Below are 22,533 nucleotides of genomic sequence, written 5' to 3' on the forward strand. Positions count from 1 at the left end.
GTCAAAATCTTTTGTCCAGTGAGATTAGAAGTGAAAACTAACGCTGTCCTTCCCTTGAAGGCGAACACTTTGCAGCTTCATTAGCATACAAGCGTGTCAAACAATTCTCCTTTGTTGTCCTAGTGATGGCTAAGACAGTTGAAATAACGAGTAGGCCGTGTGGTGTTGGACGACCACGTGTCATCACAAAACGTAGAGGTTGGAAGATCACCCACTGTGCAATCCAGGCTAGGCAGCGATCTATGTCAGATCTGACGACAGAATACCAACGTTGTTGCAGGCACACATGTTCCGGAGCATGCTGTTCAAAGGCCATTGTTGAACATGGAGCCCCGCAGCAACGGCCCCTGGTAGTTCCCGTGTTGACCCAACGACATCATCTATTACGACTGTGGTGGACACAGCATCACTCAGCTTTCACCATGGATCACGGGTAGCCTAATCAGATGAACCACATTACTTGTTGCATCAGGTTGATGGTTTTGTCCTCACATGCCGTCATCCAGGCGAATGGCTGTACGAAATATGCTACAGACGCAGACTGGTGTGGGGCAGAATAATTTTGCTATGGGGTACACTGAGTTGGGTTCCCACGGGATCTGTGGTGGTGACCGAAGGCATCATAATAGCAGTGAACTATGTGAACATTCTCAAGAACCACTTGGATCGCTTCATGTTTGATGTCTCCCCCTACGGCAATGACATATGCTTGCAGGATAACTGTCCGTATCACAAGGTCATAATCGTACTGCAATGGTTTGAGGAGCATCATAGTGTACTCACATCGAGTTCTTGGCCAGCAAATGTCCCTGATCTGTATCTGTTGGAACACATATCGGGCGTCAGCTGTGCACACGCAAACCACCGGCCCGTAATTTACGGGAATTTCCTGATCTGAGCGGTGGATATAGTGTCACACACTTCCGGAGACCTACCAAGGACTTGTAGAATCCTTGCCAATCAGAAGAGCTGCTGTTTTCTATTTGAAAAGTGGACCATCACTCTGTTAAACAGGTGGTCATAATGTTTTGGCTCACCCATTTGAAATGGTTTTCCTAATCCCTTTCCGAATGCATCTATATTTTTGAAAGCGAGTTTTCAGTTTTATTGTATGAATGCATTATCTGTTTACGTCATTCACTTTAAACCGTTTCCGCGCATTTCGTTCACATTACAATGAATTTTACTTGCTGCATTTAGTTCGAATGTAAAGTATCGTATGTCGACAACGGATAAAGATTATTGGATGAAAGAAATACATTTTGACCGTATCCATTTATCTACCTTCGAGCAAAGTTTGAACGCATTGGAACAATTTTAAAGTATGGAAGTGATACTCTTCAAAGAACTCCCAGAAAAAGTATTTTTTACAAATTTTTGCACTTAAAATCCGAACTGTGCTCATACAAATGGTGGCATTAGTTGAGCATTGATTTCATCCCAAATAAACCTTTCACAAAGGGAATTAATCGATTCGCACAATTTTCCTCGGTGCTACCTCTGGTTCATCGTTCAAACCTTGCCTAATATAATGTAACGTAGCTACAGTTAGACAGATGTTCGAATGGCTATGCAAATGGCCGCTGGTCCGGGATGAAGGAGAAGTTGTCAGTCCACATTCCTAGTTCAAATACGATCGGAGTAGAAAAACCCCTCCAAACAATGATTATACTCACTCACTTCTGGTATACACTGGAAATTTTGCAATATTTAGAAACTCGCTACACGCTTTTTGTTTCTCTTGGATTTACCGTTCTATGTCTCACCAAGTGCTGGTGGGCTCACAGGGTGAATGATATTAAACGCTGGAATGAGATTTTCACTCTGCAGTGGAGTGTGCGCTGATATGAAACTTCTTGGCAGATTAAAACTGTGTGCCGGACCGAGACTCGATTTCGGTACATTTACCTTTTGCGGGCAAATGCTCTACCATCTGAGCTACTCAAGCACGACTCACGCCTGTCCTCACAGCTTTACTTCTGCAAGTGCCTCGTCTCCTACCTTCCAAACTTTACAGAAGCTGAAACTTCCTGCCAGATTAAAACTGTGTGCCCGACCGAGACTCGAACTCGGGACCTTTGCCTTTCGCGGGCAAGTGCTCTACCAACTGAGCTACCGAAGCACGACTCACGCCCGGTACTCACAGCTTTACTTCTGCCAGTACCTCGTCTCCTACCTTCCAAACTTTACAGAAGCTCTCCTGCGAAATTTATGACAAATTCGCAGGAGAGCTTCTGTAAAGTTTGGAAGGTAGGAGACGAGGTACTGGCAGAAGTAAAGCTGTGAGTACCGGGCGTGAGTCGTGCTTCGGTAGCTCAGTTGGTAGAGCACTTGCCCGCGAAAGGCAAAGGTCCCGAGTTCGTGTCTCGGTCGGGCACGCAGTTTTAATCTGCCAGGAAGTTTCATATCAGCGCACACTCCGCTGCAGAGTGAAAATCTCATTCTGGAAACATCCCCCAGGCTGTGGCTAAGCCATGTCTCCGCAATATCCTTTCTTTCAGGAGTGCTAGTTCTGCAAGGTTCGCAGGAGAGCTTCTGTAAAGTTTGGAAGGTAGGAGACGAGGTACTGGCAGAAGTAAAGCTGTGAGTACCGGGCGTGAGTCGTGCTTCGGTAGCTCAGTTGGTAGAGCACTTGCCCGCGAAAGGCAAAGGTCCCGAGTTCGTGTCTCGGTCGGGCACGCAGTTTTAATCTGCCAGGAAGTTTCATATCAGCGCACACTCCGCTGCAGAGTGAAAATCTCATTCTGGAAACATCCCCCAGGCTGTGGCTAAGCCATGTCTCCGCAATATCCTTTCTTTCAGGAGTGCTAGTTCTGCAAGGTTCGCAGGAGAGCTTCTGTAAAGTTTGGAAGGTAGGAGACGAGGTACTGGCAGAAGTAAAGCTGTGAGTACCGGGCGTGAGTCGTGCTTCGGTAGCTCAGTTGGTAGAGCACTTGCCCGCGAAAGGCAAAGGTCCCGAGTTCGAGTCTCGGTCGGGCACACGGTTTTAATCTGCCAGGAAGTTTCACATCAGCGCACACTCCGCTGCAGAGCGAAAATCTCATTCTGGTTTACAGAAGCTCTCTTGCGAACGTTGCAGAACTAGCGCTCCTGAAAGAAAGGACTGGAACGTAGGACACGCGGTACTGGTAGAAGTAAAGCTGTGAGGACGGGGCGAGAGTCGTGCTTGGGTAGCTCATATGGTAGAGCACTTGCCGCGAAAGGCAAAGGTCCCGAATTCGAGTCTCTGTCCGGCACACAGCTTTAATCTGCCAAGAAGTTTGATATCAAACGCTGCTCGTAGAGGCTGCCAGCTGAATCATTTCAATCTGTTTCTCTAGTCTCCCTACACCCGAGCTACGAAAAGTGATTTTATTTTTGATTAAGCTTATCTTTCGAGCACTAATGTGGTACATGAATGTCTCTTGTGCAGGCAGCGTCCGCGTCCGCGTCGTCGCGTTCAGAACCACAGGTTGCAGGAGACCCAGTCGCGATCGCTGAAACTCTTGAGAAAGAACTGATGGAAGCTGGAGAGGTAAGGATCGGTCGAGGCACGCCACGTAAGTAAGCTGCGCATTAACTACCAGCTGTGTGTGGTTTCTGTGTAAGTTGAACAACCTTCCGCTTCCTGTACTTTACCCCTGCTTCATTCGGAATTTCACAGCGTGTATTCCTGTTAACACTGTTTAATGACATGAAACGTCCACGATGAAGCTCGGAAGAGATATCCATTAAGGTCTAATGCGTGTGTGGAAATGGACAAGTTCCAAAACGGTTGTGGGTAAGTATCGTGCTTCATGGTGATAATAGTAGCTTCACGACCCTCCCTACAAGGGCTGTAACTGTGCAGCAAAACTACTGGTCCGCTCCGAGTCGCTGATTGCCCTTCAAGCTATTTAAAGTACGATTCTGGTACCTGAAAAATGTAAAAACACCCAGGAGTCCGCAGTTCGCATAATAACGATACATGCTGGTTCACAGTAAGTATCAACATGACACATCCCTGCAGGGTGCTGTCTCGTTTTTCATTCATTTAATGATATCATGTTTTATTCCATAGACCACATCAAAAGTAACAGTATCACGCTCACTGAGTGCTGCCACCGAAAGCAACAACTGCTCAAAAGCTCCGATGAGTGGCAAACATGAATCTAGACAGGGATCCTTCAATTTTAAGAAGTCCATCCGGAGTATGTCACCCGGGAAGAGCACCAGTATCATCTCTCTCACTGAGGCGGCCGCATAAGACCTTTGGCGGGACGGATTCTGGCACACAAAATGACAGTCCCGCGAGAGGCCCTGCAACTGGGCAGTCCATTGCCTGTAAGATTGTCTAACGAATTTGTGACAGCTCAAAAAATATTGTGGGCTGCGGGGACGTGCACCTGGGAGTCAAAATAAGGCCATGAACTGAGCTTGTTCTGGTCTTAATGGAGGCTGTGAGGTTCAGCATCCGGGTTCAGGTGTTTTACCGGCTCATACAACTCAGACCTGGCATAAGCTAACAATAATGCGTGCTGCTGCTTATTACCAGAGATGCTGTGAACCCAAGATCTGTTGCTACACCCGCACAGTGTAGTTGCCCCACAATCCGGGAGAGACGACTGTAAACCTCTGGCGTCGCAGTAGACAATGCGGCCACCCTGTCCGTCATGGCTTGAAAAGCGTGCTGCACGTGTTACAGGGTGAGCAGAACCTGTGAAGTCATACCCGAGGTTTCAGCCACGGACCACACGAAGTATTTGCTCGACGAAGGCACTCACAAGTTCCTAACAAGTGCTATCGGCGCACACGTAAGTCTTAAATAAACCTCGTTGCCGCTAAAGAATCCGCCATAGGCATCACTAAAATCACTAATTTTACAAAAATACAATTTATTGGGAAAAAAATGGTGATGGTCCAGACTGCTCTACACACCGGAATCTCTAATACCCAGTAGCACGTCCTCTTGCATTGATGCATGTCTGTATTCGTCGTGGCATAATATCCACAAGTTCATCAAGGCACTGTTTGTCTAGATTGTCCCACTCCTCAATGGCGATTCGGCGTAGATCCCTGAGAGTGGTTGGTGGGTCATGTCGCCCATAAACACCCTTTTTCAATCTATCCCAGGCACGTTTGATAGGGTTCATATCCGGGGAACATGCTGGCCACTGTAGTCGAGGGATGTCGTTATCCTGAAGGAAGTCATGCTGGCCACTCTAGTCGAGGGATGTCGTTATCCTGAAGGAAGTCATTCACAAGATGTGTACGATGGGGGCGCAAATTGTCGTCCATGAAGACGAATGCCTCGCTAATATGCTGCCGGTATGGTTGCACTATCGGTCAGGGGATGGCATTCACGTATCATACAGCCGTTAAGGTGCCTTCCATGACCACCAGTGGCGTACGTCGGCCCCATCCCAAAACAGCAGGGAACCTCCACCTTGCTGCACTCGCTGGACATTGTGTCTAAGGCGTTCAGCCTGACCGGGTTGCCTCAAAACACGTCTCCAACGATTGTCTGGTTGAAGGCATATGCGACACTCATCGGTGAAGAGAACGTGATGCCAATCCTGAGCGGTCCATTCGGCATGTTGTTGGGCCCAACCGTACCGCGCTGCATGGTGTCGAGCGTGCAAAGATGGCCCCGACATGGACGTCGGGAGTGAAGTTGCGCGTCATGCAGCCTACTGGGCATAGTTTGAGTCGTAACACGACGTCCTATGGCTGCACGAAAAGCATTATTCAACATGGTGGCGTTGCTATCAGGGTTCTTCCGAGCCATAGTCCGTAGGTAGTGATCATCCACTGCAGTAGTAGCCCTTGGGCGGACTGAGCGAGGGATGTCGTCGACAGTTCCTGTCTCTCTGTATCCCCTCCATGTCCGAACATTATCGGTTTGGTTTACTCCGACAAACCTGGACAATACCCTTATTGAGAGCCCTTCCTGGCACAAAGTTACAATGCGGACGTGATTGAACTGCACTACTGACAGTCTAGGCATGGTTGAACTACAGACAACACTTTCCGTGTCCCTCCTTCCTGGTGGAATGACTGGAACTGATTGGCTATCGGACACCCTCCGTCTAATAGGCGCTGCTCATGCATGGTTGTTTACATCTTTGGGCGGGTTTAGTGACATCTCTGGAGAGTCAAAAGAACTGTCTCTTTGATACAACATCTACAGTCAACGTCCATCTTCAGGAGTTCTGGGAACTGGGGTGATGCAAAACTTTTTTTGATGTGTGATCGTCCACGGTTCGCTACACCTGGTTGCGCTGCTAGGGCCGCCTAGTGGAACTGCTGCAAAAATGTTTTCTGGTACAGTGAGGTTGCGTGGCATGTAGGCAACCCGCGGCATTGTTGTGCCACATGAATTGCACAGCAGTACAGACGGGAACGCCGCAACATTTCACGTAGTTTGGACACATGCTAGGATGTTCTGATATTGGTTAAGACTACTTCTCACCATAAGCTAGGAAACGGTAGGAGACGAGGTACTGACAGAAGTAAAGCTGTGAGGACGGGGCGTGAGTCGTGCTTGGGTAGCTCAGATGTTAGGGCAGTTGCCCGCGAAAGGCAAAGGTCCCGGGTTCGAGTCTCGGTCCAGCACACAGTTTTAATCTGCCAGAAAAGTTTCAAGGACAGGCAGTGTTAAAACAGTAACATCCAGTAGGCTTGAAGCTGAAGGTGGTGATCAACAACGATGGAAGCCGTCAGTTACCGGTGTACAGCGATAGTGAGACCGGCCCACTCCCAGCGCAGATTCAAACATGGAGCAGCTAGGGAAGTGGCTATCAGCAAGAGGTTGTCACTCAGAGAGAGACCCAGTGGTCTGAAGATGCCAGGTCGCCTGTAAGGGGTCCGCAACTAGCACTGGAGACGAAGTCCTCGGTGGATGATTGGATACTTCATCTGGCACTACAGTAATATCCACCTAAAATTCAGCAGCTCATGGCAATGTCAGTGGTCAGCATCACTTACTCACTTTGGTACTAATGTACGCAGAACTTCGGTGACCATCTGAGTACGTCTGGGAGTGAGCGACAGGTTTTCTTTATAGGTGTGTGTGGGGAGGGGCGGGGGGTATTTATGACAATCTGCTGGACAATACGTCCCCAGTGGCATCGCCTTCACTCCCGAATAGACAAAGTCCCTCTGAAAAAGATACAGACAGGACGGACTGCGATTGTGTACTCGCTATGCCGTGTTAGAAGCGATGCTTCAGAACTGTATGGGGGAGGGGGGGACTTACTGATTCTAGAACTCGTGCGATTGGTACAGAGATGCGGAACAACCCTCGCGTTGGTGTTCTGACGTATCTTTCTAATTGCTCCACGCGGAATGATGTAGATATTTTACGGGGCAAACGGAAAGGATGCATGTGGTGTGCAATAATGACACTACGGCCGTGGGAACCGGAGAGTAATGACTCCGTCCGTGGTCGTCGTACAAAAAGGACAATGGCCAGTAGAGCTGTCGAACAAAGACGCCGGCTACGGGAGCCTACTTGGGCAAGTTCCGCAGCAGCCTGCTGTCCGTTCGAGATAACTTCCGAGACAATGCACTGCACGTTGTATCACCTGTCTTCCAGCGGGTGTTGGGTGCAGGTGAGATCCTTTCAGCTTAGGCAGACTAATTTCACGCAGGAGTTTGTTCACATATGAAGTTGAACCATTTTTAACACAATACTTGCAAGTTTAGGGGACCACAAAAAAAATGGCTCTGAGCACTATGGGACTTAACATCTGCGGTCATCAGTCCTCTAGAACTTAGAACTACTTAAACCTGACTAACCTAAGGACATCACACACACCCATGCCCGAGGCAGGATTCGAACCTGCGACCGTAGCAGGCGCGCGGTTCCGGACTGAACCACCTAGAACCGCTCGGCCACCGCTGCCGGCTAGGGGACCACAATCCCAAACCATTTTTACTTTCGTATTGTTAGATTCCGTTATCCATTCATTTCATCAGGTGGAAATTCGCAGAAATCCTTCCTCTACTTCGCCAAACCTAATTAATATTACTCAGTGATGCTAGTTAAACTTATCAATCAATGTATTTATTACTAGCTAATCTTGTCTTTGACTGAAAAAGAAAACATTTTTGTGATCCTTAACACGGTCCATAATTGAAGCAAATAATGCCCTGAACTCATTGTTTTTGAGATGCCATGTTCTTGGGGAAAATATTTCATTAATTTGATAATTAGAGAGAGATTTTACGTACTCCGATCAGTGAGTCTAGTCAAATAACACTTTGCATTTAATTCCATTGCTTACGGATTATAGGTCATTGTTTGGAGCGTGTTTCTCTGTGCCGACATAAATTTCAGGATAGAAATCTATAGTAAAGCACCACCCGCCATGCCTCGTTTTTAACACCGCACTTCCCAAAATAGCCGACTATGCCGAACGTGTAATAGCTCAGTCGACAGAGATCAACAACCATGGAATAATGGGATTAGTTGGTGTAGTCGGATATTTTTCTACAGAGGCAGGAGCAGTACCATGAACAACATACTGCAAATTCTGGCTGGTGAGGGACGAGTGTCGTGGTGGAAGTGCATTTGAAGGTCATCTTTGCACGATTTTCTTGAATAACTCTAAAACCGTGGCCTTTAGCGAGAACGAATCTCATCACAAAATTTAACTGCAGTAAATTTCTTCGATAAAATCCTGTTCATTTTTCTTGCACTTAGCAAGCGAGAGAATATGAAAATCCAGCTGGTGTTTTTTGAAGGCCAGATGCAGAGTTGTGGGTTGCGTAAAAGAACAACAGTAGGAGCAGCTGTGTCACCCTGTACTAGGTGCAGCGAGATATGTTTAACAGTCACCATTTTATTAAATGATGGCCTACATGAGGTTCATGAGTGAATATATTACACAGTCCAAACGACAGAATTTCGGACTAAAAATACTGTTTGTATCTGGACTGAATTGCTGTAGGGTGTTGCTTCATCCTGCATCATACGAATGAGTTATACAAAGCTGAGTGAATTATGTGTATCATAGCTGATGACGGGATACAACATTCAGGTTGTAGAGGCAGCTACATTCAACATCTGTAGGAGCTCCGTGACACCAAAAAGGTATTTCGTCAGTGTGAATCTGAATGGCTGGAAGTAGCGAGCAGTATGGCGCATTCGCTGAAGCTACCTCTGTCATTATAAGTCGCCTCTCACCAACACTGACAGGATGAACTAATTTTACGTAGGAATTTTCTTTTTATATTATTTCCGTTTGCATCATTGAACAGTTTCGTGAGACATATAACTTTGGTTCGAAAGCACTGAATCATTCCTTACGCGAGCGCAACCTCTCCTTCATCTTATTGGGTGGTCGGAAAATGGGTATCATGCCTCTTCCACCCAGGATAACGTCTATTTTACAAGAAGTAACACCTCAGAAAGAAAGAAGCACGGTAGGTAAATCGTCACGTGAGTGTTCAACATTTTCGCGTATTCGTTTCTTGGAGAGTGCTAATGATATATCTCGAACTCCACATTGATTAAGGATAGTCTCGATGCCGGAGTCACTGACATTTAATAAGATTTGTAATACGTGTGGTACCAAGTACATCGGTCATTCTGTCCATACCCGTACCGACCGGTCTACAGTACACCAATGGCACACTAAAAGTCGAAAACTTGGGAAATCAGCGCTTGCTGAATACAGTCTCTCAAACAAAGATGGAGCAATGTTTTATAAAACTAAAAATTTATCCCACGCTTTTACGTGTTGAGATTCAGTTATTAAAGGAGAAGTAGAAATTAGAATGTGCAAAAAGAACTTCAACTGAGAAGGTGGCTGCCGGCCGAAGTGGCCGCGCGGTTCTGGCGCTGCAGTCTGGAACCGCGAGACTGCTACGGTCGCAGGTTCGAATCCTGCCTCGGGCATGGATGTGTGTGATGTCCTTAGGTTAGTTAGGTTTAACTAGTTCTAAAAAATGGTTCAAATGGCTCTGAGCACTATGGGACTTAACATCTATGGTCATCAGTCCCCTAGAACTTAGAACTACTTAAACCTAACTAACCTAAAGACATAACACAACACCCAGCCATCACGAGGCAGAGAAAATCCCTGACCCCGCCGGGAATCGAACCCGGGAACCCGGGCGTGGGAAGCGAGAACACTACCGCACGACCACGAGATGCGGGCTAGTTCTAAGTTCTAGGGGACTAATGACCTCAGCAGTTGAGTCCCATAGTGCTCAGAGCCATTTGAGGAGGTGGCTGCACTCTTCGTGGTGGGTTGAAGCGATCTCTCAATGTTGAATGGCTGCAGAGAAATGCGCTAAATTGTTTGCGTTCCTATAAGTGCACTGATACGATCAATACAGACAGGGATACAATCTTTGATAGCATGACGTTATGAAAGTATACCGAAAATGTTATATAAAAGGATGTCGTCGCGAGGATCCTCGATCACGTAGGATTAATGATAAACAGCATGTTAAACGTTGTGTTTCGAGACTCTATTTCTCATTTTCAGGTTAAGTATGCAAGATACTTACCAATACAAACATTAAAAAACGTTAGCAAACAAAATGTCGGACAAAACAGTCAATGTCTTACATTGAAATCACTGTTCTTCGTGACCCATCAGTTTCGTCGACTCCATGCACATGTAGCTTCCCATGTTGTATCAACTAACGAACTACACCACGGATACTTCAGGAGTCTGGTCCACAAAAGTAGGTTATCTGTGCAGGTTCTATTTGCAATCTATTTACAACCTGTTATATCCCATTTATTCTTCTGATAATGACAGGGGGAGATTATGTTACTCATCTAGAGCCAGGTAACACATGGGTAACATACCAATGTATTCAAGTACACACATCATTATCCTCCCACTCAGGGAACTGATCAAGGTCATCTCCACCCCTCCCCTTACCCCTCTCCCCCTCCCTTCCTTTCCGCTCCTGAACCGATAAGATTCGAGCACCACCCCCTCTTCGTGCTTTTATAACAGCAGCATTTGAGTGAATGGGTTCATTCTGTAACTGTGCAGTACAGAGAGAGGAAAGAGTGAGACTCTCTGTTAATAACAAATTAATCCTATTGTAATTACGTTATGTCATCTCATTTGGGGTCTATTGTGTGGGTATTTGTTAGTAACAAATTAAATTTAGGTTGGTTAGTTGATTTGTGGAAGGATATCAAACAGTGAGGTCATCGGTTCTCATAGGATTAGGGAAGGATGGGGAACGAAGTCGGCCGTGTCCCTTCAAAGGAACTATTCCGGCATTTGCATGAAGCGATTTAGGGAAATCACAGAAAACCTAAGTCAGGATGGTCGGACGCGAGTTTGAACCGTCGTCCTCCTGGATGTGAGTCCAGTGTGCTAACCACTGCGCCACATCGCTCGGTAAATTACATTTGTCGTCATTCGAGACAACAGCAGACATCACACCGAGGCACATGTGTAAATACTCTCATTTTTCCAAATTTTTCACAATTTTATGTATTTTTCCATATTTTTCACAATTTTCCAATCACTTGAGTTTCGTCCTAGTGGTGTTGATAGCATTTCAGATTAACGTTGCATCACATCATGTCATGTCGCATCGCGTCACATCACGTCGACGTCACGATGCTCTCTTCCAATTACAATGTGGCATGTGTACTCTCATTTTTCGAAGTGTTCCCTGTTTTCCAAAATTTACGTTTTATTCCATATTTTTACAGTGTTGAGTTTTTTTCCACAATTTGAAGCATTTTATCCAATTCAGTGAGTTTTGTCCCAGAACTTTCGCTGTCACATCGACATCACGCTAGGTAATGTCGTGTCACATAGCATCATGGCGACGTCATGATATTCTCAGCCAATCACAATGCAGTACGTGTCCAAAAATATCTGCGTTCTTTATCATTGCTAAGTCATTCTTTCATTACCAGTGTCTACATGTGACGTCATAGTGCATTATGTATGTGTTAAAATCTGACCACGTTCTCCTGTTGGTAGAAATAATTATGTCATGAAATAATCGGAAAATTAATGACGTCGTAGGAAATTCTATTACCGATTTCTAACCAAAGATACTGTGTTTATAAGAAATACCGCACTACGGCAGATAAACTCTCGTAAGTCGTCCACCTACATCACCTGTGAGTGATGTCATATTTACGTGTTAAAATGAGTGCGTTGTTAGAAGTAATGACAAAAAGGTAAATTTATTGTTGTTGGATGTGAGGTCCGCCAGTTACGCAAAACACCGTTTTTTCTCAGTATTCCAACATGTTTCGACACCACTTTGCCATCATCAGTGGGTTTTCGTTTTTATTTATTCTGTAATGATTATAAAATTATGTGCATCTTTAGTTCAAACAATAGATCGTTTCTTTTTGTAAATACCTTAACATTTCGTGTGCATGAATTTTCTGGATCACTTGTGTGTTAATTACTACAGGTAGCTTGTCATCTGCAACCAAACGATGTTGATGAGAAAGTTTTTTGCTGGGAGCTAACCTATCTTCTAGAATGTAATTTAGTTTGTCGCGATGTTTTCGCGCCTATATTCGTTTTTACTTACGTTTGCGTGTGGCAAGCACTTCCATTCTCCGTATCATGCAATTTATGATGTCATAGAAAAACTTTTAGGTTTTAAGATTTCTAACCAAAGATGCGTTATATGAGTCTAAAAACTAGCACAACACTACAAACTATGCACTTAAAGAGCTGACGAATGTCTCTAACCACTGCCGCGCGGGATTAGCCGCGCGGTCTCAGGCGCTGCAGTCATGGACTGTACGGCTGGTCCCGGCAGAGGTTCGAGTCCGCCCTGGGGCATGGGTGTGTGTGTTTGTCCGTAGGATAATTTAGGTTAAGTAGTGTGTAAGTTTAGGGACTGATGACCTTAGCAGTTAAGTCCCATAAGATTTCACACACATTTGGACATTTTTCTCCAACCACTGCTGGTCGTACTAAGCCGAAACATTTAAGCAACGGAACGACAACGTGGCGCCTGTTGGGGCAGACTACAGCGCAAACGAAGAGGCACTGAGCTAGCAATGGCCAAGAAAGGTGCAGTATTTTAGGTGTAATTGTCTCCGACGCGGCTGACCTGGTTGATGGAAAAATCACTGTTGGCACCCCAGACAGAGACACCCCGGCCACGGCATACAAGTTCCCCAAGTTCCAATGCATAGGTGGAAATATGTGGGCCGCATTGCAGATAAGCGTGAGCCTCTGCGTCCTTTCTCTCTCTGGACTTATAAGAATCAAATCTCTAACCACCTGCTTTCAAAGCTAGCGTTTGAGCACAGGTGGCGTCAGTCACTGTCAGCTAGAGCTCCTAGGTAAAATACGAAGCCATGTAACCTACCACAACATGATATAAACTACTGCATTATTACTGAGTGTGGGACATAGTGTACGAGCGTTATAAATCCTTCTGTGTCCAACATATTGGCAAGGTTAGTCTGGAGTTTCGTTCAAAAATAGGCAGGAGTGGCACAATGTGATAAACTGCTACTTGGTGGTTATAATTGAAGAGCAGTTTCTCACAGAGTCCCAGTATGGGCTGTACTTAACGTATGGCAGAGGAATTTGGTAGATGTTCTAATGTGCTCATGCAGAACCAATTTAAGCAGGGAAAAAATTATTTCTAATTTTGGACACTAGATGCAAATATGGCGCTTTGAATGCAAGAAACACGCCTAAAAATCTTTCCATACATAATATATTAGGAACAGATCACGGACTGAAAAGGGTAAATAAGTAATAAAGGCAAAATGTTGGTTTTATTATTAACCAGCGCTTACACAGATTGTTAAGTATGAGCACCGGAAGCATTGTCGATATCCTGTACAGCGCTATATTTGCACCTGGTGGCCAAACCTGGGACTAATTTTTCCAGTGTACATCGGTTCCACATTAATGCATTAGCACATCTACTAAGATTCGCTGCCGTACGATAATTACAGCGCATACTGAACCTCCGTGAGTAGCTCCACTTTAACTATAACCACCCGGTATATTCCCCTTACATGTTGGGTATAATGGGCATATCGGGAAAAATGTAGTAACAAATATAATCCTGCAAGCACACTGATGGAGGATGAGATCCGCCTGTGCTCCCATGGAGAATAAAAAGAGATGTAATATTAGTGTGTGATGTCACTATAAGACTGAAAATATTAGTTGACAACTTATACAGGATGCAGGCTGTCATGCGAGAGGACCGCTAGAGGCAGGTACCACATGGTCACACTGCCAGTATTGTCTGTATCTCTATGTGCAGTATGCACGTTGCATCTACCTTCTGACACGCACGCCACTGCAAAACCAGCAGAAGGTTTCAGCCTAGGGTGCCAGGAGAGTTGTAGGTGTGGTCTCGAGAGAAGTGAAGCCGGTAAAACCAGTCCATCTCCTTACAGTCTCACAGTGGAATGTCGTGACAGCAGAAGTTCTCCTTCATTCTTTAATGCGATTACATCTGTCACCAGTGAGACCTTACAGTGTGTAATCATTTCAGCATGGGTTTTTTTATATTTTTGTTTTCTATTTACTTATTTATTTGTATTACGATCCGACGTCGTATTGTAAGATCACTCCAGAGAATAGATTTCTAAAGTTTTCTCAGCTTGACTGAATGCTGGTAAGTTGTCTAGTTTCTGGCGCTTCCATTTAGTGCGCAGTATGTTACTAACTGACCCAGCACTCCACTGTAAGCTCTTTGAGCTCTGGCCTTATGTGCAGCTGTTACGTCAATTCTTTATTTAGTTATTTATTATTTACATTTCTCAGCAGGGGTTTATTTTGTGTGTGTGTGTGTGTGGCAGGACGGGAAGGGGGGCGAAGGAGGAGACAGCAGTGGCTGTGTTGTCCTCTTTCATTTAAATGAAATACGTTAGTAACACCTTGGTAGCAGTAACAATTTGATGAGTTAATGTTGTAAGGATGATGGAACTCTTGGCCTGTTGGCCTCTACTTGAGTGATGTTGATACAGATGGCATTGGAGAATATGTGATTTGAGAAAGAAGTTAAGTATTGGCAAGGGTCATGAGATGGGATGCATATGCTAGAAGGTGGGTAAGACTGCAGTTACCAAACTCTCAGTAATGATTTCATTGTCTGAGGTGTTGGGAGATTCGGTTTAAGTTACGATGGGGGAGGACATGGGGTGTGTGGTAAGAGAACTGAGACATAGACGCAGATGCACAGCAGCAGGTCAAAATTCTTAAGGATGTGGGATACTAAGGGGTGCTAGGAGATGAGACACAAGACAGACCAGTGCAGTGGAAGTGTGTTTTGAAGAGGTGTGGGAACTTTGCCAGCTGGTGCAGGATGCGGGCATGGGTGTGTGAACATATACAGAAGGCAGACAGAGTGCTTGAAGTTCAAGGATCTGAAGGTATTGGTGAAACGTGGGAAAAATCAGAGGTCCCTACGACAGTTTCATAGGTGAGCGTTACTTAGAGCCCAGGCACATTGATGAGGCAACCCGGTTGGTGCCTGGAAAACGAGAACACCCCATACCACTGCTCGAAGCAGCTGAAGACAACTACTGCCTCAGTTAAGGAGCTATTGTGCTCAACTCGACTTAAAACCCGAACACATTTCATCGACATTTTTATGTGTTGACTGCAGACTGACTGTGCTGTGGGCACAGGTGCGGCGCCATTTGGAGGCTGAGCTGAGCCACAGCGCGGAGGAGGAGCACCTGCGGAATCGGCTGAGCGCTGCGCGCGAAAAGGTGGCCGCGAAGGAGGCACAGCTGTTGCAGCTGCAGGAAAAGGCCATCTCCAAGATGCGCGCGACGCCCGGGCGCCGGCAGGTAGGACTACCACACCCTGAAATCGAAAATTTTTATGTCTCTCAATGATATCGCCAAGTTCAAGAGCCACTAGCTGTGACTGATGCATTATGTGATCTAAAGTATCCGGACACTCCCAGAAACATGCATTTTTTATATTAGGTGTATTGTGCTGCCGCCTACTGCCAGGTACTTCATATGAGCGACCTCAGTAGTCATTAGACATTATGAGAGAGTAGAATGGGGCGCTCCGCGGAACTCACAGACTTCGAACGTGGTCAGGTGATTGGATGTCACTTCTGTCATACGTCTGTACGAGAGATTTCCACACTCCTAAACATCCCTAGATCCACTGTGTCCGATGTGATAGAGAAGTGGAAACGTGAAGGAACACGTACAGCACAAAAGCGTGCAGGCCGACCTCGTCTGTTGACTGACAGAGACCGTCGACAGTTGAAGAGGGTCGTAATGTGTTATAGGCAGACGTCTAGCCAGAACATCACACAGGAATTCCAAATTGCTTCAGGATCCACTGCAAGTACTATGGCAGTTAGGCAGGAGGTGAGAAAACTTGGATTTCATGGTCGAGCGGCTGCCCATAAGACACCCATCACGCCGTTAAATGCCGAACGACGCCTCGCTTGGTGTAAAGAGTGTGCCGGCCGGAGTGGCCGAGCGGGTCTAGGCGCTTCAGTCTGGAACCGCGCGACCGCTACGGTCGCAGGTTCGAATCCTGCCTCGGATATGGATGTGTGTGATGTCCTTAGGTTAGATAGGTTGAAGTAGGTCTACGTTCTAGGTAACTGATGACCTCAGATGTTAAGTCCCATAGTGCTCAGAGCCATTTGAACCATTTTTTTTGTAAAGAGTGTAAACATTGGACGATTGAACGGTGGAAACACGTTGTGTGCAATGAAGAATCACGGTACACAATGTGGCGATCCGATGGTAGGGTGTGGGTATGGCGAGTTCCCGGTGAACGTCATCTGACATCGTGTGTAGTGTCAACAGTAACATTCGGAGGCGATGGTGTCATGGTGTGGTAGTGTTTTTCACGGAGGGAGCTTGCACCCCTTGTTGTTTGGCGTGGTACTATCACATCACAGGCCTACACTGATGTTTTAAGCGCCTTCTTGCTTCCCACTGTTGAAGAGTAATTCGGGGATGGCGATTGCATTTTTGAACACGATCGAGCACCTGTTCATAATGCACGGCCTGTGGCGGAGTGGTTACACGACAATAACATGCCTGTAATGAACTGGCCGGCACAGAGTCGTGACCTGAATCCTATAGAAAACCTATGGGATGTTTTGGAACGCCGTCTTTGTGCCAGGCCTCACCGACCGACATCGATACCTCTCCTCAGTGCAGCACTCAGAGAAAAATGGGCTGCTATTCCCCAAGAAACCTTCCAGCACCTGATTAAACGTATGCCCGCGGGAGTGGAAGCTGTCATCAAGGCTAAGTGTGGGCCAACACCATATCGAATTACAGCGTTACCGATGGAGGGTGCCACGAACTTGTAAGTCATTTTCAGCCAGGTGTCCGGATACTTTTGGTCGCATACTGTATGCATTCATTCATTCATTCGTTCGCAAGCATTGTAAGTCCCATTACGAGAGATATCCTTCAAGATTGTCAAAAGAAATGTCAGACGCAATCGTTGCAGGCTACTCCTGTAAAGTGTACTAACAACAAATTGTGATTAATGCTATTCCCACTGACAGTTATGGGAACAACTTCTAAAATACTGTTAACGTCTGGTACATCAAACAAACCGTTTGTGCAATTTTATACCGAACACTTTCAGCTGTCTATATACTGGCAAAAATTGAAACGTACCTGTATTTCATATGATCATTAGAGTTAAACGCGACACGTATTGCTGAGTCCCAATCCATACATGCACTGATGGGAAAAAATCACAACGCCAAAAAATTATTAATGCAGGGCAATGAAATTTCTGTAATACATTTGTCAGAGTTAAATATTTAAGCGATTAACGCTACAAGATCACAGGTTAATGTAATCACGAGATAACCCATTTCAAATGTGAAATGCTGGTACATTAAGACCTGCTGTAACTGCCAGACTGTCGAATGTAAACATGCAAACGTACATGCAGTGTATTTTACGCGTGCTGGATGTCAGTTTGTGGGAAGGAGTTCCATGTCTGTTGCACCTGATTGGTCAATACAGGGACGGTTAATGTTATTTGTGGATGATGCTAGAGCTGTCATCCGATGATGTCCCATATGTTCTCGAATGGAGACTGATCTGGTAATGTCCCATATGTTCTCGAATGGAGACAGATCTGGTGATGTCCCATATGTTCTCGATTGGAGACACATCTGGTGATCGAGCAGACAGAGGCAACATGTCGACACTCTTTAGAGCAAGTTGGGTTACAACAGCGGTATGTGGGCTAGCGTGATTCTGTCAGAAACCATGCTCTGGAACGCTGTTCACGAATGGCAGCAGAGCAGGTTGCATCACGCTGGGGAGGCCGAGCGGTGCTAGGCGCTGCAGTCTGGAGCCTTGCGACCGTTACGGTCGCAGGTTCGAAACCTGCCTCGGGCATCGATGTTTGTGATGTCCTTAGGTTACTTACGTTTAAGTAGTTCTAAGTTCTAGGGGTCTGATGACCTCAGAAGTTAAGTCCCATGGTGCTCAGAGCCATTTGAACCATTTTTTGGCTGGCCGGAGTGGCCGAGTGGTTCTAGGCGTTACGGTCTAGAACCGCGCGACCGCTACGGTCGCAGGTTCGAATCCTGCCTCAGGCATGGATGTGTGTGATGTCCTTAGGCTAGTTAGGTTTAAGTAGTTCTAAGTTCTAGGGGACTGATGACCTCAGAAGTTAAGTCCCATGGTGCTCAGAGCCATTTGAACAATTTTTTGGCTGGCTGGAGCGGCCGAGTGGTTCTAGGCATTACAGTCTGGAACCGCGCGACCGCTACGGTCGCAGGTTCGAATCCTGCCTCAGGCATGGATGTGTGTGATGTCCTTAGGTTAGTTAGGTTTGAGTAGTTCTAAGTTCTAGGGGACTGATGACCTCAGAAGTTAAGTCCCATGGTGCTCAGAGCCATTTGAACCATTTTTTGGCTGGCCGGAGCGGCCGAGTGGTTCTAGGCGTTACAGTCTGGAACCGCGCGACCGCTACGGTCGCAGGTTCGAATCCTGCCTCAGGCATGGATGTGTGTGATGTCCTTAGGTTAGTTAGGTTTGAGTAGTTCTAAGTTCTAGGGGACTGATGACCTCAGAAGTTAAGTCCCATGGTGCTCAGAGCCATTTGAACCATTTTTTGGCTGGCCGGAGCGGCTGAGTGGTTCTAGGCGTTACAGTCTGGAACCGCGCGACCGCTACGGTCGCAGGTTCGAATCCTGCCTCAGGCATCTATGTGTGTGATGTCCTTAGGTTAGTTAGGTTTAAGTAGTTCTAAGTTCTAGGGGACTGATGACCTCAGATGTTAAGTCCCATAGTGCTCAGAGCCATTTGAACCATGTAAGCACAAGGCCAGACGCTGCCTGGTACGGGTGTGGACCCACAGCTATAAGTAAATGATTGGGCAAAGCCGCGTTTCTCCTCTAGCATTGCTATAAATCATATCAATGGTGGTTATTATGGTACTGTTCTACTTTGAGTGGGAACTTCCAGTTTCCTGTCTGGAGTCTACAAGCAACCTGTTATAGACTTCTGCACCAGATTTTAAAAGTATATGCCAAATCCTAAACAGATAAGTGTAGTATGTAAAAAAACCGTTTGCATTCTGAATATTTTGGTTATGAGTTGCACACATTCACACCGCTCACGCTTCTTACTGAACACAAGTCCATTACAAAGTATATATATAGACACATCAGTGTACTGTTCCTCAGGGTTGCAAAGAGGCTACTCCAAGATGTCGTTATTGCACAGTTCTGGCGAATAAATACTTTGACCTTACCTGCAATGCCCAAAAAATTTATGACATAGCCCACTACTGAGTGAAAGCGTTCAAATTATAGAAACCCTGTCTGGAAGCCACACAATCATAAATACACAACAACAACAGAAATTTTTGCATCACATCGGTTCCGAGAGTTCCCGAACCTGTACAAAAAATTGGTATAGAGATCAACATAAACATCATTTGCGCACTTTTTATTGCTCATGAAAACCACACTTTCTATGTTGTTCCACCAAACAGCGAGACCTTCAGAGGTGGTGATCCAGATTGCTGTACACACCGGTACCTCTAATACCTAGTAGCACGTCGCCTTGCATTGATGCATGTCTGTATTCGTCGTGGTATAATATCCACAAGTTCATCAAGGCACTGTTTGTCTCGGTTGTCCCACTCCTCAATGGCGATTCGGCATAGATCCCTGATAGTGGTTGGTGGGTCACATCGTTCATAAACACCCCTTTTCAATCTGTCCCAGGCATGTTCGATAGGGTTAATGTCTGGGGAACATGCTGGCCACTCTAGTCGAGGAATGTCGTTACCCTGAAGGAAGTGATTCACAAGTTGTGTACGATGGGGGCGCGAATTGTCGTCCATCAAGACGAATGCCTAGCCAATATGCTGCCGATATTGTTGCACTAGGATCAGGATGCAGAGGATGGCATTCACGTATCGTAGAGCCGTTACGGCGCCTTTCATGATCACCAGCGGCGTACGTCGTCCCAGCATAAGGCCAGCCCAAAAAAGCAGGGAACCTCTACCTTGCTGCACTCGCTGGACAGTGTGTCTAAGGCGTACTACAGCCTGATCAGATTGCCTCCAAACACGTTTTCGGCGATTGTCTGGTTCAAGGCATATGCGGCAATCATCGGTGAAGAGAACGTGATGCCAATCCTAAGCGGTCCATTCGGCATGTTGTTGGGCCCAGCCGTACCACGCTACATGGTGTCGTGGTTGCAAAGGAGGACCTCGCCATGGACGTCGCTTTGGTTCACTCCGGGACGCCTGGACACTTCCCCTGTTGAGAGCCCTTCCTGGCACAAAGTAACAGTGCGGACGCGATCGAACCGCAGTATTGACCGTCTAGGCATGGTTTAACTACAGACAACACGAGCCGTGTTCCTCCTTCCTGGTGGAATGGCTGGAACTGATCGGCTGTCGAACCCCCCTCCATCTAACAGGCGCTCCTCATGCATGGTTGTTTACATCTTTGGGCGGGTTTAGTGACATCTCTGAACAGTCAAAGGGGCTGTGTCTGTGATACAGTATCCACAGTCAACGTCTATCTTTAGTAGATCTGGGAACTGGGGTGATGCGAAACTTTTATGATGTGTGTAATTTTGAAAGCAAATCGTGTATATTTATAGCTAAGGCTGGAAACACAAGTTAGTAAAATGCGCTATAGTTCTAGGACAAAGCGATCACTATAAATTGATCATTATGGCAGATTTTCACAAGTACTGCGTTTTGGAACACTGGATGAGTAGCATCTGAGATGAGACTTCTTATCTGGAAACTAGTTATGGCACACTGAAGAATAAATAACTGATAACTGAGAAGCAGGAAGAATAGCTTCACGTTCAGCACTGTAACATACAGCCTAAAACGTCTTCCGCGGGGTATTAGGTGCATATGTTATTTCATTTGTCAAAAATTACTAATGGAACAATTGATATGGACTCAATTGGAATACATTAATGTGCCATTGTAATCAGCAGAGCTTCTAATGTATGTTAACACTCTAAACAGAACAAAAATTACAGTACACACTGTCACTGTTAATAGTCATTCACTATTAATTTAATATTTCTGCTATAAGTTTTCAAGAAAAGTATTGACAAATTTAGGCATAACTAGTTTAAGAACGTTACACTATACAAGGTGGACATGTGAAACCCTCTTTTTTAAAAATTAACTTTGTTTATCCTTTTGGCGCTAACGGAAACATAACAGATCGGTTTGTACTGAAAGAAAATAGCTGGCAAACCATATCCACAACTTACTATGAAATAAGTGCCTGTTCCAGGAAGTGGAAGTCTTAACAGGGGTATGTGACTCAGTTGCATCACAGGCCCACGTAAGGCACTGCGTATTGCGTCTTCGGTGTTAACCATATCTGTCCTTAACTGCACTGCAATTTTTCATACACTGTGCTCCAACATGTGATCTGCAGTGACAATTTACTCCAATAAAAGTATGCTCTGAGTGAAGTTTATAAAACAGCAAATGAGGAGCAAACAAACCTAGTAAAATCTTAATACATTTTTGGGGCTTGGTGGTGTCCAATCTGGTAGGCGTACATTCGTTAGAGAAATTTTGCCAAGTTGCAAGGGTGTTTATCTGAGTTCATGGAACTCAAGCGTCCGCAACTACTTCCTATCAACACAGCTCCACTGCCTTGAACAATAGAGTTACTCGCTCATGAATTTGCAGTCCTAAATTTCCACAACAGTGCTATACCTGTGACATATTATTTATGCTCTGTGCCACGTGGGACTAAGCACTACAACACCAGGATGGTTTTGGATCTGCTCACAATAAGTAACACTATATTCTCCAAGATACAAAATGATCTATACCTGCCGTCACGACCATGAGATCATCAGCAACAACAACTAGATAGGCCACATTGTTTCACTTACCGATGTGCGTTCGGTGATGGTAAATTGCGTGAGATAAGTTTTGCTCGTTATCTATTATCATCTAAATCTGTGTAGCTTGACACAATCGAAATATAGTTTATCAGTTCCAATCGAAATCACTGTTTTACGCGACTTTACTTGATTTTCCAGCTGCCACCTGTGACAGACTAGAAGACCAGCAACTTATACATCTAGCGTTTCCATTGTTTGTGCGCAGATCA

General features: G+C 45.7%; 1 protein-coding gene across 1 annotated transcript in view; it reads left to right on the forward strand.

Annotated features, from left to right (window-relative positions):
- Positions 1 to 22,533, forward strand: part of LOC124712360 (coiled-coil domain-containing protein 96-like) — a 198,696-nt gene that overhangs the window by 115,791 nt on the left and 60,372 nt on the right. Inside the window, exons 6-7 of the mRNA XM_047242654.1 lie at positions 3,413 to 3,514; positions 15,584 to 15,748. Coding sequence (XP_047098610.1) covers positions 3,413 to 3,514; positions 15,584 to 15,748 — 267 coding nt within the window. The remainder of the gene's footprint in view (positions 1 to 3,412; positions 3,515 to 15,583; positions 15,749 to 22,533) is intronic.

The sequence above is a fragment of the Schistocerca piceifrons genome, chromosome 8 (genome assembly GCF_021461385.2).
Source record: "Schistocerca piceifrons isolate TAMUIC-IGC-003096 chromosome 8, iqSchPice1.1, whole genome shotgun sequence".
Classification (NCBI taxonomy): domain Eukaryota; kingdom Metazoa; phylum Arthropoda; class Insecta; order Orthoptera; family Acrididae; genus Schistocerca; species Schistocerca piceifrons.